Source organism: Camelus ferus, chromosome 25 (assembly GCF_009834535.1).
Source record: "Camelus ferus isolate YT-003-E chromosome 25, BCGSAC_Cfer_1.0, whole genome shotgun sequence".
NCBI classification, from domain to species: domain Eukaryota; kingdom Metazoa; phylum Chordata; class Mammalia; order Artiodactyla; family Camelidae; genus Camelus; species Camelus ferus.
The window spans coordinates 15671161-15690395 of NC_045720.1; the positions used below are offsets into that span (position 1 = coordinate 15671161).

The 19235-nt window shown below is 40.5% G+C and overlaps 1 protein-coding gene across 3 annotated transcripts in view; it reads right to left on the reverse strand.

The window, feature by feature from the left end:
* Window positions 1–819: 819 nt before the first annotated feature.
* The window catches only part of COL14A1 (collagen type XIV alpha 1 chain), a 184338-nt gene continuing 165922 nt past the window's right edge, over window positions 820–19235 (reverse strand). For 2 of the 3 annotated variants that reach the window (XM_014560694.2, XM_014560692.2), the window contains exons 46-48: window positions 5080–5157; window positions 3299–3454; window positions 820–1666 (exon numbers count right to left, since the gene is read on the reverse strand). In XM_014560694.2, coding sequence (XP_014416180.1) covers window positions 1587–1666; window positions 3299–3454; window positions 5080–5157 — 314 coding nt within the window. In that variant the 3' untranslated portion in view covers window positions 820–1586. Of the gene's footprint in view, window positions 2497–3298; window positions 3455–5079; window positions 5158–19235 lie in introns of all 3 variants that reach the window. The other variant, XM_014560695.2, reaches the window with a different exon arrangement.

The following is a 19235-nucleotide window of genomic DNA, read 5'->3' on the forward strand; positions in this document are numbered from 1 at the left end:
AAGCTTTCTTCCTCATTACTCCTGCTTTCTACATGTGGAATCATGTACCATAACTAGAAAGAACCATTGTTGGTTATCTGCTCACAGTCTTCTTTCATTTCCTGCAAAGGCATAAAAAGCAAAAACAAAAAACCCTATTTGCCTGGATTCCCCAAAGGCACACATAGACCTTCTGTTTGGAATCTTTGGAAGGAAAGGTCTTAAACCAACCTATGTAGTGAGGGGACCCAAAGAAGTTCACAGACATCCCTGATCCAGGAAGGATCCAGCTTCCCTACTTTTGTCAATTAGCTGTTATTAGGGAGATGCCACAGAGGACAAGGAATATACATTAAGTTTATGGCTCCCTCTCATCTCTCTTCTCAACGAACAATTAATAGAATCCAAATCTTTTTCAAACATCTGGTGTTTTCCTTTGTAAGCAAAAGGCAAATTATACTAGATTCAGCCTCATTTCCTCTCTGTCTTCTAGAGTTTTTTTCAGACATTTTTTAAAACCAAAAGAGAAATGGGTTCTTCAGCCAACCACTGGCAAACATTTTTTTAGCATCAGTCTTACATTTTCACAGTCATTGCTGTCTGGTGAGTTACACATGAGTAATAGAATTCTGCCAGTCTCTTAGGCTCAAGTGAGCTGCTTTTCCTGTTCAGCATCCTACCGCACTCAGAATGAATGAATGAATAAATGAATGAATGAATGAAAGTCTGAATGCCTGTCTAAAGGAAGGCAACTGTTGTTTTTCTGGCTAAACCTCAGCTAAGACTATAAAAGTTTAAGGTGATGCACAGAAATGCAATAAAATAGAAAGAACCCATGTATATTGTTTTAAATTTTTATTTGCTTATAAAAAAAGAATGGAAATAGGTTTGCAAACACATATCTGCATGTACAAAGTAATCCATGTGGTTAAGGAGGGAAAGCTCTGGAACGTACTGTGGGATGGACTGTTCATCAAAACTGGATCTCTTTGCGTCAGAATCAGTGGAAAGTCATTATTTTACATGTCAAACAAAAATCTCCTTTTACAATCACCGAATTCAGAAAGGTCATATTCTAGCACATATTCCTGGATACCAGTGGAGCTAGTTACCAAGTGATCTCAGAGTTGGACATATCAACTAAGCAAGAGGTAGTTTCTCTGATCATGTTCCTTTTTTTCTGTTCAGCAAGGTCATTCGTACAGGGGACAGGGATAAATGGCATAGTCATTGAATTCCTTTGAATTCCTGTTCTGCTGGGACCGTATTTCCCTCAAACACAACCACACCTGTCTTGTTGCTTCTGAGGACTTGAGATCATCTAACACAGAAAAGATTCCAGAGCTCAAACTTTTTTGCCAATTTTTTGTTGAGTGCGCCATTAAAACAACAAAGAGAAATCAATCCTACGGTGTCATGGATGAAGGGGATTTTTTAAAAATATAATTTTTTGTTGATAATAACAATATTCAACACATCCAAGGAGGAGATGTAGGCTGGTGAAACGAGCCCCCAAAAGGCAGCATACAAACCACACAACGACATTCTTCTTGACTAAGTTGCCTTAAGAGCTTTTGTGGTTGGTCTTCCAAGTTCTCCTGAGACTATCAGATCCCGGAGCCCCACAGTTCCATGGCTTCCAGCTCGTCTTGAACAGGGGTGAATTCTGGCTGATCAGGATGAGAAACTAGAGAAGAAGAGTGGGGGTGGGGACTTGATAGAACCCAGGAACCATAAATTGATATCCTCTCCTCATATGGGTCCACAGAGACATAGAGTTGGTCACTAAAGTACAGAGATATCCTGCTTGGGGAGAAAGTAGCAGCCACCTTTATCCCCCACGCTGCTTGCACCTTCCGCACGAGGTCTCAGATGGTTAGTGAAAGGAGGACGGGACAGATACACGGCAGAAACCGTTAGCAAACGAGCATCGCAGCCAAGTGCTTAAATATTATATGTTTTATTTACAAAAGAAACCCTGAAATGTCAGCAGAATTATGCAAGAAAAATAAATTTTAAAAACCAATCTCATGTTAGAAGCCCATCACCAGGGGACAGTAGGGAAGGGAGGTGATCAGAAGAGGAAGGGGTAGGAGACTGGTCAGGGAGAAAGATGCCCATCCTTGTGGGAGGGGACAGGAAAGAGGAGAAGGACATTGAAGTAACTATTCCTGGGCCGTCACCTAGGGAAGGCTGAGATACATTCCTGGTAGACAATCTTACACCTACACTCAGGCTGACATGGAGCAGTCAGTTCCTATGACAACTGACACATGTGATTTGCTTATGTTCCAGTATTATCGTTGTATGTGTTTGGAGCAGGGAGGGCAGGAGATGTGAAAGTGGGCAGGTAGGGAAGCAGGTGAGGCAGGGAAGCGGCGTGCCCATTGTTAGGGGCAGAGGCTGGGTGTGGTGGTCAACAGGACAGTTCTGTATCTATAGCCAATTGCCCAGCCCAATGTAATCAGAGTGGAAGAGTTCCACGTCAGTGCTGGTAATCATTGTAAGGGATCAGATCTTAATAAGGGACAGGGAGATTTGAGAGAACAGGGAGGGAAGAGATGAACAGAGAAAAACATATCAGCAAAACTTTGACCAGTCCCTCTGGTAAATAAGGTTAAATTTCTTCTAAAGCAGAAAATTTAAATTCACTGACTAATAAGTTCATTGCCCCAAAGCCTTCTCTGATCCTCTCTCTTGATGCTTCCAAGAGTGACTATGTTAGAAAACGTCCCATTACCCAACCCTCCACATGCAGACTGCAGGGATTTTTAGGAAGCATACTCTTTTCAGAATCTCAGTCCAGTAGTTAGTAAGAGGCAAGGACAGCATGGTCACTTTTGTTTCTTAAAATTATCCTTGGTCACCTAACATGCATGTGGTGGGCAGGATGTCACCCAATGCATCTCCAGGGCCCTCCTAATTACGGGGGAAGTTCTAAGTTTGAGGTTTGCCCACAAGAGTAACATTTTATGGGACATCTTGGCCATACCACAGAAGTCACACAGAATGAGAGGCCCAAAAGAACATTCAAACATGTCCCTCAATGATCAAATATAAAGTAAGAGGTCAACTCTGTGTGGATTGCCATTTAGAAGCAAGGAAGACTTAGATGTGGGATTATTTTAAATTTCCTCTGAAAGGGTAACCTCTACAGCAATTTGCACTTTATAGAAAATGCCTCTGGATAAGTTAAGTTGGTGAGCAGCTCAAGCTCTGCTCCATGCTCATCACAGGTCTACTTTTCATAGCATCCCCACCATTATGGGCCTAAGCATAGTAAGACTTTGCTCAAATCCCACAAGAGGATGACACTTACCTCCCACACCGTAGGCAGAACATGAAGAGGGGTCGCAGTATCCAGGCTGGCCGGAAGGACCTTGTGGCCCAGGCACCCCCAAGTGACCTGGTGGACCCCTTGGTCCAGGAGAGCCAGGAGGCCCAGGGCTTCCTGGTCGACTCTCTCCTGAAGGTCCTAAGAAGTAGTTACAAAGGAGAACAGTTGGTCTTTTACCACTACAGGGTGACTTCCGTCAACTAACTTTTACAAGAAGCCATCTTACACATCTTGATATCTAGGGTGATCTGCCTCTCTCTGCTCATTGAGTTCTATTCCTAGGCTGGATTTGCAGGACAGAGAATCATAATGCAATCACACGTCCTCGTGGAGATCAGTGCTTTTAATCAGCTCAGGAAACCAGAAAGCAGAATGTATTCTTCTCTATCACCTCTTGGGTATTAAAGGGAAAGGAGCATACCACCGTCAACCTTGTTTTCTTTACGGAGCTTGTTTCCCAATGGAGGTTCCTGATGCATCCAACGTATGGGCACGCACACACACACATACATGTGCACGCACACAGGAACATACTTGATCTCCCCAGATAATTGAGATAAATTAGTTTAGGTCTGAAAGAAATTATCCTGGAGAAGAAAAATGAAAAGTCTGAAATTGGACCCAATATATGAATCCAAAATTCCTTTAGGATAGCTTATAACAACTGAGGACTTAGATTGAGTGAAAATGAGAGGATTAAAATTTTTGTGAATTTAAGAAGTATGTCAGGCTGTGTGTGTGTGTGTGTGTGTGTGTGTGTGTGTATGTTTTGTTTTGATTTAGACCTAGATTCAACAAATTTAAAAAGTATATCTCCTTCAACAAGAACCAAAATGAAAATCAAATCAGAAACAAGTACCACCTAATATTTGAAAAGTGTTGTGACTCTCAGATACATTCAGTTCCACTCAATAAACATCCACCAACCATTCATTCTGTGTAAAGCATTAAGCTAGATCAGTCCCTCATATAATCTCTAACAACAGGAGTATTTATGCTCAAGGTCAATCTGTTGCATTAGGAATCACTCCTACAAAAGTATTTTCCACAATCATCATTAGGTTGGAAAGGAAAATCTGTGAAGCATTTAATTCAATACGGCCAAGACTGGGATTATAAATACCCAATAGGACTGCAAACTTATTCTAATAAATGAGTATGATCATCTATGGACCATTCTAGAAGCACATAATAAAATACACAAAACTCAAAACTTACACAAAACTCATTGAATAATACAATCAAGGTGGCAGAAACTACGAATGCTCATCAAATACTCATGAGTTCCTCTAGACTTTGAGGCTCCCATACAGTGCAGGTGGGGCTATGTGACTAGTTCAAGGCAGTGAAATATGAGTGGAAGTGACATCAGTCATCCTGCACTCAGAAAGCTGATGTGCCTCCTTTATCGTTCTCCTCAAGGCCTTTTGTTCCAAAGTGTGGGGGAGGGGACTCACCCCACCCACATCAAACTTTGGGTGAGGGTCAATGAGCTAAGCATTTGGGGTTTATTTGTTACTACAGCATAGCCTCGCCCAGCCTAATTCATGCAACCAATAAGATCCCAGAATATGCTATAACTTTGAAGGCTTGTGTGTTGGGAGGCCCCTTACTAACAAACTAGCCTTCCAGTGAAATGAATGAGAAACACAGCCATTCCAGTTGGACACAAGGACGTAATATGGCCATTTTCCTCAATGTCAAGTGAATGTAAAGATTTAGGATTTCCACCTTGCAGTTCCCTGTGAGGTAGGAAGTGTTACCTGCTGGCCCAGGGGGACCTCTTGGACCTTGAGTTCCAATGCCTGGATTTCCTTTTTCTCCCTTCACACCAGTTAAACCTGTTTTTAAAAAAAGAAAATAAAAAGTTCCCCTTAAACTGAAATCTGGATAGTTCCATTTTTCTGTATTTCAAAAGGACCTCTCTGATGAAGACAATGATGAGGGTTGGTTTGGGGTTATGGTTACCATGGGACTTCTAAATTCTGACACTGGTAACTTATGCACAACCACATACAGAAGGCTGGTTCTGTATCTGAGCATGGCGTCTGCATTTGTAATACTGCAAGTTTATTGTCCTCCCTCCCACTGAAGTGGCTCAGCCTGCCAGGAACTGGCTTGTGTCTTTGCACGCACCAGACCATTCAACGTACGCAGTTGGCACTCCATTAGTAACACAATAGAAATCACAAGTGGACGTGTCTAACATTTTCCTTTTGGTCCACCCTGTAATATATCTGCAAAAGGCATGAATTATAATTAGGGCAGCAAAGTTCTAAAGAGCGTGAGTTTCCATTAAAAACTTGGAAGCTTCAGGAAAGCCTGTGTTTGATTTGGCTGATTCAGCCCCATAAAAATCTAAACCTATTCATGTTTCTTTTCCACTGAACAAACTTCTTATTCCAAATAATTTACAGTGCTATTAACAAACTATACATTTTCACAGGCAGAAAAACAAAGAAACATATACGCTGACACCTCATCGTCCAAACAGGTCCTATCCCAAGATTGCTGGACAGGTGAGAGGATTGCTACACTGAGACCCAGCCAGTCAGACAGAGAGTTGCATCAGACTGGGATCTGGGTTACCCTGGCTCACATCACAGAAAGTCTCTGGTATCTATTTTTCATGTACAACAATACTTTGAAATAATAGAATGCAGAACTGCATCTCTCTGTAATTACAAAGAAATTGTGGGTGAAGTAGCAAAGCCTAGCAGATGTAAATAAAGGAAAGTAATCAATTTGATAGATGGCAGGCATGCAAGTGATTGAAAGTGTTTGAAATTATAAATAACTTTTCCCCCCTTCTAAGTGTAATGCATATTCACTGTAGACAAATTAGAAGACACAATAAACAAGGACTCCAGTCCTAGAAAATAATCACTTTTAACACCTTGGTTTGTAACTTCCAGAAAGAAAGGTGTTGATACGGTATTTTCTCTTGCAATAGCAGCTTCTTATGTGCAGCCCCTTTGATTTGAAGTTTTGATATCTGCTGTGTTCCTTGTGACCACCTCTTGGAGTCAAGGTATACCTGTCATCTTTTAAAAAGCCCTTCTTCCCTGTTAGTGGTCCTCAAGGCTGCTTCACCGCTGCTCTGCTTCCCTAACACCCACGTCTATTGCACGTGGCCTTGGTGGAGTTTCCTGAGCTCACAGAAGATCAGAACTGCAGGGAGAGGGCAGGACACTGACCACCAAACCTCTGACCTCCTCTTCTGAGCCCGACCTTTCTCCTAAGGACTAATAGGAAAGGAGTGATTTTTCAAAACCCGACCTGAGTTTAAAAAGCACAGAACTTACGCAGATTAGTTAACATTTAATACTCAATTGCTAAATCAAGTTGTTTAGACAGAAAACCACCCTGAGTATGTTGACTGGGTGTTATCCAATTAGTTACTGATTTAGCTAATTGGGTAATAATTAGAGTGAGGACTTTTTAAAATTGGAAGTAGGTGCTCCCTGTCTTGCAAACGATTGTGTCCTAATGTACGTCTGGAAATCGAGCAGAAATTGCCTCTTCTTCCGTGAGAACTGGAATCACTTTCCCCACAGGGAATCACTGATTTTTAAAGAATTGGAGCACAAGAAAATACACCGATGACTAACACCAAGCTGCATGGTGACTCAGAAACCTCCCATGACCTTACGTTACCCAAAGCTCAATGTTAACGAATGGCTTCTCTGGGATCCTCCACAAGCGGAAGACACAGGAGATTAGGCTGAACAGGACATCCAGGAAAGTATCCTTGGGAACAAACCTCTGATAAGAGTTTCCTGGCCTATCCTTTGCTTATTCACAAAGAAAGCAAAAGGTGGAAAAGATTGGGGAGTAGAAAGTCTGGTTGTTCTAATTTTCCAGTCATGTGGAGAAAACCAAGTGGTGTTTGGTGTCATCTGTAATACAAGTCAAGGTAAGAGGAAAATCCTCACAAGAACATTCCAGTCCCTCAATACGGCTTTAAAAAACAAACAAAACTCTAAGGATACAGTAATACATTAACAGAGAATTTTAGATTTTATTATCCTTGGAGTTATGTTCCAACTACATGTAGGCTAATATACTTTGTCTATGTCTTCACTTATGTTTCTTAGACTGAAGGAATATTCATGTCCTTGACAACTGAACTTGGTTGTAAATCTTTTTTTGGAATGAAAAAAAAAAGCATGTTAAAAAATCAATATTTAAGTATTGAAGATGAGGACTGAAACTGAAGGCTAAGGTTAATGACCTCAGATCTCTAAAAATAAAACTGGATATACTTTTGGTAAGTTGGACCTAATTAATAGGAGGGAAATGAAATATCCTAAAATGTCAGCCTCTGACTGTCCATGAGATGACAATAAAGTCTGGGCAGAGTCATTCTTTATACACAGTTATCACTCATACTAAGGGCTCCCTCACACATCTCTTTTGTGAGGATCCAAGGTGGGGCCACCTGGTGTGAGAGGGGGTCACCAGAGCTAAGTACCAGCATCCTTTCCACAAAAGCATGGGAATTCCAGAGTTCACAGGACATTCCCTGCTGAAATATCTTTATTACCTTGGCTGTCTCCATAAATATTCCTCATTCTTCAAGACTCAACTCAAAGCTTCTTTACAACCATAACAGGCAGAAGCACAGCAGATCAGGGGTCAAAGATTATCTATCTCAATCATAGCTACATCCCCAACACTTCTGTGGTGCCTTCCACATAGTACCTAATGAACAAATATTTATTGAATGAACAAATGAATGAGTGAATGAACCATCTGCCTCCATATTATCTGTGCCTCCTTTGGCACTCATCCCACTGCATTGCTTGTTCTCATGTTCATCTGGCCTGGAACTATGATCCTGTTGACTGCAAGGATCATGCCTCATTTATTGCTCTAGCATCAGAGCTAGACCACAGTAGGTGGTCCAGTAAAATACTAGAAGATTAGCTGAATGAAAGTCTACATCAAGATGCGGCTGACTGTTAACAGCAAGCACGACCTTTGAAGGAACAACAAACAAAATTCTTTAGGCTGGAGCTCTGCTTTGACTTTCACACGCCTGGCTTCTGTGAACACTGTTTTTTCCTAACAAGTTCCTTATGTGGCAATATAAACTACGAGTGCTTCTTAGAGATGAATATAATGGACTCCAATTAAATTTAAGTTTCTCCCATTTTAAAAAAACGAGCACAGCTGATATAAATGAAGATGTAACTTACCAAAAATGAGATTTACCTAAGATTAGAATATCCTCAGTTTTCTAAGGAGTTACCAAAAATATTTAGGATAAAGACAGGTCTTTTCTATTATTCATTCATTCATTCTTTCTTTTTTAATGAGAAATTTTAATATCTACTCTTTTAGATCTTATTCTCTTACTAAAATCTTAAGATCTTTTCTTTCTTTTTTTAAAACTTTTTAAATAGACCTTACTTTTTTAGAGCAGTTTTAGGTTCACAGCAATACAGAACAGAAAGTAGAGAGATTTCCCATACACCCCTCCCCACTACACTTGCATGGTCTCCACCATTATCAACAACCCTCACCTTTGTCATAGTCATTCTTCCTTCAGAGTCTCATTAGAAACCACATCAGGGCAACCTGAGTCTCCCTTTACCACTAATCTAACACTGATCCTCCAATATTTTCTTTTAGGGATCTACTAAGGCAGAGATCTGTGTTTTAGTTCATCATTGTATTCCTAGAACCAGGCACATATCAGGCACTCAAGAAATATCTGTCAAACAAAGGGATGAATGAATAAAATACCAAATCTGATTGCGGACTTAAACCAAAAATGTAGCTAGCTGGTGTATCAGCTCTGCCTATAAATGGCCTCATCAGGTTTTGAAAGCCAGATGCTTTCCATGTATAAAATCAGTCTTCACAAGAACCAAGAGGGCGGCACTCCTACTAATCCCAAAAGAGGCTGTGAGAGAGAAAGGTGAAGTCACCTGTCCTTAGCTAGCAAGTAACAAGAGCCAAGATTTCAACACAGACAGGTTGGTGCCGAAGCTGACACACTTAACCACAACGCTCCCTGCCTCCCCACCCCAAGCAAGACTAATAGGCTGCATTTCTCGTCTTGTTTGCTGTAGTCACGGCTTCCTGAACTGGTGGCCCAATTAGTCTGCACATTTTCACTGGCTCCACACTCAGAAATCAGTTCTGTTTTTTATCACATTTCCTCACTTCTCTTGTTTTGCACACCTGCCCTCTGCTTTGAGAAAGACTTAGGGTTGATTTTAAGAGGATTTACCCTGCTCACGTTGATGACTTGTCCAGGGTCCAGCCCTTGCTTATGGGTTTCCTATTTTCTTTGGCCTGTTGGCCTCTGAGTAGGGAGATTTTACTCATTCCTATGCCTCCCTGACCACACCAAGCGCTCAGGCTGGAGTCTCATGCTACTCCACGGAGCACTCACTCCGTCTTGACCCCAGACGTTCTGAGAAATTCCCAGGATTTATGCCCAGGCAGATAGGCAAGGCCTGGTAATGCTTTCATTGTCATTCTACCAAAAAGCCACAGAAAATGTGAGACACGGCTTCAGCTGTGTTATTATATTGTCTGTTGCCTGGGAAATACTGGTGATACATTTCAAGTAAAGTCTATTTTTCATTCAATGTATGCTTGAATGCCTGCTAGGTACAAGGTATTGGACCAAGTACCTAGCTACAAGATGGCAAGTAATTGGACTCAATCCAACCAGTACTTTATGCCCTTTTCCAGACTCTGCTATTTTTACATGTTTGGCTTGTAGGATTAGCACCATTATGTGAGACTCCACATTTTATGCTACAGTGGCCAAGACTGGAAAATACATAGTGATTTTAAATGTAAAAAAAATATGCAAATCATTGCTAAAGGTCCTTCTCCCTGTTGCCTTTTTCATAAAACAACTGGATAGCTAGTAACTCAGAGCTCAGCCAGGAGAAGGTAAACCACTCTAGATCTTTCAGGCAAAGGAATTTAATACAGGGACTTGGTTACATGGGGGATAGAAGGACTGTGAAGCCAAATGGAGGTGATGAGGCAACTCACACATTAGCTACAGCAGGAAGCAACTATCACCCCTAGGAGTGCAGGGACATTGAGAGGAAATAGTGTGACTGGAACCCAGTGCCTGTGGTCTCTGGTAGGTTCTAGAATGAGAATGAGATTGTCTAGTGGAAGCAAGAGTCACACAGGGGCTGTAGCCCACAACTGGAGTCACAGAGGAGGCAGGGGAGGGAGTGAGGAGAAACAGATTGACTTTTCTCCTCTTCAAACCCTCTGATCCTCCTCAGTGCCTCCCACTGGCTAAACTGCCCAGGAGCAGAGAGCAAGGGAGCCTGGAGGCATGGTGACCCACAGCCATAGGAGGGAGAAGAGCCAACCGAGAGCAAACTCCCTCGTCCAATCCCAATATCAGGCACGGAGAACTCAGGGCCGAAAGCATCCTTCCTGCCTGTAGCCAGTCACCATGCAGTAAGGAAAACAGACAGATAAACAAGTAGCTGTAAAGCAGGGTGAGAATCGCTACAACAAAATGTGGGGGCACAGAACTGAGCATCAGTGGGGACTCTCAGAAGGCTTTCCAGTAGAGCTGACTCTTGAAGTTAAGTCTTTTTGGGGGTGTAGGGGGAGGCAATTAAGTTTACAGTTACTTATTTAATGGAGGTACTGGGGATTGAACCTAGGGCTCTGTGCATACTAAGCATGCGCTCTACCACTGAGCTATATCCTCCCCGCCTTGAAGTTAAGTCTTGATGAGCAGGCATTAGCTAAGGAAAGAAGGGGCAGATGGAAACACACACACAAAGACTCGCAGATGAGAGAGAAGAGAGGTGCCTGGGGAACTAGAAGTGGTTTGGAATGGCTGTGGCAGCTGCAGGCTGGGGAGTGGCAGAATAAGGGGCTGATCTAGGCCAGGTCATGACGAACTCTGTGTAGAAGACTGTGGAGTTTGGATGTGGACCCTCAGGCACATAGAACTTCCGACCTAGTTTTTTTGTGGGTAATGTCATACTCTTTTTCTTAAAGAGAACTCAAACTGTTGAAGCTTCAGGATGCACAAAACCTGGATCTACCTGAGCTGGGTGCTCCAAAGCAATACAATTAGCTGAGGCGGATGGGAATCCCACAGAGCTCAACTCCACCAATAAACACTGTGCTAGTCCCACAGGAAAGCCAGGGAAAGGCGCATTTAATCATTTAGTAGGGTTACTTAAGGAACTCATTAACCAGATCAAGATCAAGACAACAGGATATTTTGTGCTTCAGGATTTTCTAGCACTTAGAGACATGGTAATACAGGCAGGAGGTCCTTTGGCCTTTTGACCATGGACATCTAAATTAGACACACTTACATTTGGGCAATGAGGGGGAGGAGGGAAGTGCAACAGGGAGGAGGGAGTGCAGGAGGGAGAATGGAAGTTGTAAAGGGAGAAGGGAGGTGGGGAAAGAAGACAGTGAGACATACAGCTCATCGATGCACACCGTCCCCATCTCATTGCAGGTGGACCATTCACAACTGCACGTGCAAAGCAAAAAGGAACAGGGGTTACACAGGGCACCAGGTATCCACCTGGTATTGCCACTGATATTATGACCTAATGGGTATATGACAAGAATGTCGGATCAAATGCCAATCTATCACTTTCAGCTCCAAAATTTTGATTGATCCTCCTTCAATATTATTTCCAACATTGACTGTTGGGAAAATTATAAATGATCCAAAATTAGCAGAAAAATTAGCCAGTTGCTATGGCTTAAAAAATGATCATTGTAGATTCAGCATGAATATTCAACTAGTTGATGATATTTAGAGCTTGGTCTAGTCTTCATTCTTTAGAGAACTGAAAAGTGATACAATGCTCTCTATTCCTGGGAAAGAAGGGAGCCATGTCAGGGCACTGGGACAAGGTCAGGGTCTACAGAGTTTAAAACAAAATGTGTTATAACCAACAGCCCTTCACAACAAGCATCAAGAATCACTATTAAGATGAACACATCTTACATCTAGGATCTTCATCATGTTTTTCCAAGCTAGCAAAGTTCAGGAAAGTCAAATTACTTTGCTATATTCTCATAGTAATTTAAATGTTAAAGTCAAATCTAGAATCAATGAAAATGGAAAGGGTTAATGAATGTATCTTTTCTATGTATATTTTCACCCAGATACACAAATGTATTTTGGTATTTTTATTCATTATGAGATATTTATTGCTTTAAAAGCCATGTCAAAAAATTCACTGAAAATGGTTTATCATAGCTAATATAAATAACTTTAGTTTTATCATATAAACTAGTACATGTTACACTTCCATTTTACTTGTTTATGTTCAAGGCCAGAAATTTAGAAGACACCAAAGCACATTCCTACATTTAAAAGAAAGGGAGTGAAGGGAGTGGGAAGTGGTTGGAGGCAGTAAAAGGTACAAACTTCCAGTTATAAGATAAGTAAGTACTGGAGATGGAAGGTGCAATATGACAAAAATAATTAATACTGCTGTACATTATATATGAAAGCTGTCAAGAGAGTAAATCCTAAGAGAAAAATATTTTCACAAGATAAAAATTTTTTTCCTGTTTCTTTAATTTTGTGTCTATACAAGATGATGGAGTTTCACTAAACTTACTGTGATAATCACTTCATGATGTAAGTAAGTCAAATCATTATGCTTTACACCTCAAACTTAGACAGTGCTGTATGTCAATTATATCTCAATAAAACTAGAGGAAAAAAGAAAAAAATGATTAAAAATAAAAGGGAGTTACCTCTTATTCACACACACACACACACACACCCCCCGAGGCAATATAGTCCTTTGATCTTGCAACCACAGACATTTAAATTAGACACACAAATTTAGGCACTGAAATTTCCAATGCGTTTGCTATTTTATATGCACTTCCTACCCAGTATAACCAAAATTTCTATTTAGAAGTTTCACCCTGCTTGTTTAGCTAAATTTATATGATGATGACTTGAAGAAAATGCTGACATTGTCAACTTGGCAGTAATTGGCTATTAACAGGATGTCTTTGGATTGATTACTTAACCACATGGGCTCCTGCTTTTATCATGGCTCTAGGATTGAATGGGAAATGGCAGCCAAAAATCTAGCCAAGTGGTAATTAGCACCATAAATCACTTATGATTCACGAAGTAACTACTGGATGTCAGGTATTATGAGGAATAAAAGGAAAATACATATTAAATATGTTTTGTGGGGAGCACAGAGCCTCATTGGTGAAATAGGATTAACAGAAGTGAAATCAATAAAGGTTGACTCAAGAAAGTATATTCTACCTGGGTGCTAAGTGATATGTTTCATATAGTAATGAGGTAGGGATCAGCCATTCACTCATTTGTTAAAAATATCTGTTCAGATTCCTTGTGGATGGAGGGATGTTGAGATGAAAGTCACAGCCCCATGCAAGGAACTCACAGTCCAGCAGAAAGACAGACAAGGACATCAACAATTACAATATAATGGGAAACTGCTGTGATGGAGGCCTGTGCTTGGGGACCGAGGGAGATTTTACTCAGTTTCACTCAGCTGGAAGAACGCAGGGTAGCAACAACAAACACAACTGCCAAACAAATAAACCATGCTGAGGAAGGAGTGGTCTGGCAGAGGTGACTCTTGAAATAAGTTTCAAAGTTGGAGTCTAAATGAACCAGAGGAAGAAAGGGAGTTCGGGAGAGTTGGAAGAGCATGTGAAAATCCATGAAAGTCTGTAAGAACAGGGCATAACAGGAATCAGCATTGAGTGTGGAAAGGAAAAGTCATGTATGAAGAATTTGGTAAACTGAATGAATGGTATGAATTCTTCACTGCTCTACAATAGAATTAGACATTTATTTTCTTGCAATAGGCTCCTGCATTTCCTTACCCCTTGGATTGAGGCTTGGCCATGTGACCTGCTTTGACCAATGGGATATCACTGGCAGTGACAGGAACAGAGGCTTGAAATATGATTGGGTGGTTGGGTTGCTCTGTTTTATTTCTGCCATTGTCACAAGGAGAACATACTCTAGGGAGCTACTGCCTCTCCAGCCAGGGCTCTGGCAGAGCAGAGATGCCCCTGCCTCCCCCAGATGTATTGAGAAATATTATTTATTATTGTATGCTATTGAGATTTTTTTTGGACTGTCATGCAGCAAAAGCTGACTAATACCGAGAGCCCTGAGCAGTTCAGTTTGGCTAGAGCAAAAGGTACAGACCTGAAGTGAAGCTGACTGGAAAATATGACCTGGGATGACCCAAAGATATCTTACTGAGATGGCACTAATGTTGAGCAGTATTTCTAGCATAATATTATACTCATTACTCCAGACAAGGACTGAAATCCAATGCAAAGAATCTGCTATGACCTACTACACAGACTCTGCAATTAAGGATTCCAAAAAAAAAAAAAAAAAAATTAAGCTATAAAAACAACTTCATCAGCTTTCATGACAAATAGAAGACAAAACACCTGTTACAGATTTTTGTTATTGTAATAGCCATATTACAATAGTACAAAGTACAATCTGATAATAATTTTAATTTGTCAATGACTTTTAAAAAATCATGCTTAGTGTTTGTTTGGAAAATGATTCTATTCTTACTACAATTAATTCCAGAAACAGGAATACGGAAAATGTCAGTCAACGAAAATTCTTTTCCAACAGGTACTGCTCTTTCAAGGTGCTTAAATCTATGTCTTATATTTCCCTCTAGAAATTACATCTGGCATTTGAATAATTTAAAGGGGTGGGAGAGAAAAACACCCATTTAAATGGGCAAAACAGTCAGACACAGCATAAGCCAAACCTTCACAAGTGTCCTAGAAGTCAGGCTGCTTGGAAATCATTCTTGTGGATGAAAGCACCACCCAGTTAACATTATAAGGGCAGGAGACCCTGGTTTAATTTAAAGGAGTGTGATTAACTACATATTCACAAATATGTGATACTCTTCCCTTCACAATGTACAGCTTAGTTCTCTCCTTGAGTATGGGCAAGACTTAGTGATTCCCTTCTAATAAAGACAATATACTGAAAGTAAAAGCTGTGACTTCTGGGACTAGTCAGAAAAGGCACTATGAACTCCTCTCTGCTCTCTCTTGGATCATTGGCTCTGAAAAAGAAGCTGTCATGTTGTGAGAACATTCAAGCACCCCAAAGGAGAGACCCACCCTTCTCATGCAAATGTAAGAAGAAGTCAGGGAGGGCCTGAGACTCTGCCCGTAGCACTGTGAGTGAGCCGACCGTCTTGGAAGCAGATCTGCCAGCCCCACTCAAGCCTTCAGATAACTGTAGCCCTGACTGAGATCTTGACTGCAACCTTATGAGAGACCCTGAGCCAGAAGCACCCAGCCAAACCACTCCTGAATCCCAGACCCATAAAATCCATGGTTATATATATTTTGTTGTTTTAATCTGCTGAGTTTTAGGGTAATTTGTTCAATGACCCTAAGATCAACACACTGAGCTTCTCTCTGCAGCCATAATGAATGCAAAGGGTCACTCTGCAACAGGACAAAAAAAACAAAAAACAAAAAACAAAAAACCCTAAAATTAACAGATGGTACAAAGAGAAAAAGAGAAAGAGCATTCATTGGCAATGCCTTAAGGTCACTACGCACTAGGAAAACACAATCCATCAAACCTTCAGAGAAAGGTCTTGTTCCAAAGGTCATTCAAATTGGACTTTACCAGATAATTAATGGATGAGAAAAGAGAAAACTCTATTTCTCTGGAATTCCTCTCTCAGGAGATGAGAGGCAGGGAATGGGGAAGCAAGAGAGGAAGAAGGCAAACTTGTATTTCAGCAGATTTTTATCAGCAATGAAAATAACACCATCTCATGCAACTGAATACCGACTATAACACAACAACACAGGGAAGATCTGTAAATATTTAAGCGTCAACCAGTAAATTATTATAAGAGCTCTACCAGCCCTCTATCTTTAATCGAGTTGACCTGTCCCATAAAGATAATATTTTCCGGGAACAAACCAGGATACAAGGGACATTAAGAAGTTTCACAGATGCTTAAAAACATTGAGGCATTCTTGGCTCACAACTACTACACTTCATTTCTGAATTTGTGACCAAAGTTTTCCGCCAAATGTGTCTTCCATGCCAACAGCTCTTTTCAACCACAGGAATACTGAATATAAGAACCCTACTTCTCTCTCCCAGTTTTGAATCCTTTGGGGACCCAGTTTTTTTCTCTAGAATTCTCAGCCCTGTGGATTCATAATAAACTGTAGCGTGAGCCCCGGGGACTGAATGCTAGCTTTAGTATGTATGCACAGCGTCTTCCACCCTGACTGCCATTTCTATGTCCCTGAAATGACATAGGAGACTTACGGGATCAGAGAATGGCTGATTCCTTTTCTACCTGTGTTTGCTTGGGGGAGTTCAGTAGTATTTTATTTTCTCATCTTCCTTCCAGCCCCCATTCTCATTTTCTGAAACAAAGTCTACCTTCTTCAAGTTAACACCTAGAACCTTAGAACTGATAAATACTGATTCTTAAATCTCATCTTTCTTTACATTTAATCACTAGAATTTTTGTCTTCTGTGGCAGGGAAAGCTTGAGGGGACTCATTTTCCAACTTCAAAATTCACTCAGGGATTTTATCCTCAAAGAACAATAATAAATTAGCCTAAGTAGCAGACAGAGGGAGAAAACTGTCCTAGCATCAAGCTCTTAAACAAAAACCTGAAATTTTCTCTTGATTGAGGATGACATTCCAATTTTATTCCAACGTTAATTAAGATGATAATTTTTAGCCTCAGTAGCAATACTGGAGTGATTAGAGCTCTTAGCACCCAAAATATTTGATCCCACAGAGTAGATGTAAAGTACTAATGACCTTTATAGAAACCAATGAATTCCAGCAGGGAAAGTCTTTGGAATGATGGCCCCCAGTCATTTCCATTTAACTTTTCCCAGACACTGGAATGGGGAAAGACACTGCCACCATCAATGGGTGGGAGGGAATAGTCAGTATTACAAGGCTTCTCTAGAGAAAGCCCTAGAAGGAAACAGAAATATAATGGAAAACCAAGAGGTCTGTTAACCAAGGAACATGTGTTTGAAAAAGTAGAAGGTAATTCACATTTGTTTGCATAATGCCAATGATGTATTTGCTATCTTAGTAGATCTTCACTGTGAACACAATAGAGATGAACACAGAGACATAAGTAATTGATAAACTCAACTATATCAGCCTGAATTTGTAGCTGTTGTATTTTAATAATTCTCGAATATAAGTTCATTCTGACTTCATTATGTTTCCAGTGCAGCTATGCTGAAAATTTCCATATTGGAATAAATTATTTGACTCATTGATTACTTTCCTTCTACTTCTTTGTACTACACCAGAGGGCATTCTAGTTTTTTTTTTTTCAATTATGTATGAAGGTAGGTTACATTTATTATCTATGAATTTTAGTTTAGAACAGTAAAGGAGATGTTGCAAATTATTTGGTATAAAAAGGAGACAACATGTTTACTAGGGTTGAGAATCCTGGCTCTACAGGTTTCAAGTCCTTTCCCACCTCAGGACCTTTGCACATGTTATTGCTGTCTCTGCCAAGAATGCTCTCTCCTGACTCTATGATTGATATGGCAAACTCCTCAACTTCCAGGTCTTGGCTAAAAGACTAAGTCAGAGTCCCCTCTTCTGTGCTCAGAGAGCAGCTGACATTTTTTCATAACACTTAAAACAACTGAAATTAATCTATTCATGTATTTTTGGTTAATATCTGTCTCCATGCTAGGCACATAAAAGGCAAGAACTGTATCTCCTGTTTACCACTATGTTGTAACAACCAGCACCAGACCTAACATATATTAGATACTCAGTAAGTGCTGGTTAGATGAATGAATGAAGATCCAGAAAGATTAAGTTGCAAGATTAAGCAGCCAAGATTACATAACTAGTAAGTGGTAAAGCTAAGATTCTAGCTCATATGTGATTGATGCCCCAGACTCCATTCTTACCATCCCATCATGCTGCTTCCAGCTAAAGCAGAATCACACGTAGAGATAAAAATGGTTTCTCTTCTAAAATATCAGAAGTAAAACAAAATTGAATTATTTAGTTCCAGGTTTCTCCCCTGTGTGCCACTAGGGTGAGGTATTATACTAGAAGGATAACTTCTGTGAGTGCACCCCAAATTGCCAAAGCCATGACCAGCTTCCCTAAAGGTAATTCCTCTACTAGGCACATGCTAACATCCTAGAATTCTCAAGTGCCAAAATGTATAACCACAAAAAATGTTTTTAATCCTATTCATATTTCCCCAAAACAATCACCCAACTTCACCTCAAAGCTGGTTATCTACCAGGTCATGGATGCCCCAAGGCTGCATCTCCAAACACAGCAGAGCAGAGTGCACAAGAAGCTTGTGGATAGTACGACCACAACCCACTGAAACACTCTGGTCAGTCCAGCAGTTCACATGCTTTGAATTGTGGAAGTTGGAATCTATAATGAAATAGAGTTCACCACATAGACTGCACAGTTCTGGCCTCTCTTCTGTAAAAACCCCACCTGCCAAGCAATGAATTCATAGATGACAACAGGGCAGAGGGAAGTAAGCATGAATACATATACATCTGGAATCATAGACATCTGGATTTGAATTCTGGTCCCCTGTTGTTCAGCTTAGTGGGCTTTGTGACAATTGACCATCTTGCTGAGTCTCAGTCTCCTCACCTAAAAATGGGCCTAATACTGATCTCATAAAATTTTTTATGAGAATTCATAATGTACCAAGCAACTGAGAGTTTAATAAGTAACTGCTTAATAAATGATAGAACTGTTTCTTATCAAAGGTCATAGTGATGTCTGCCTCTAAATTCCAACAGCATTTACTTTCTACATAACTTGCTGATTAGCATTTACCATCTCCCAGTGTGTACATTCAGTGATGGTTCATATTCTT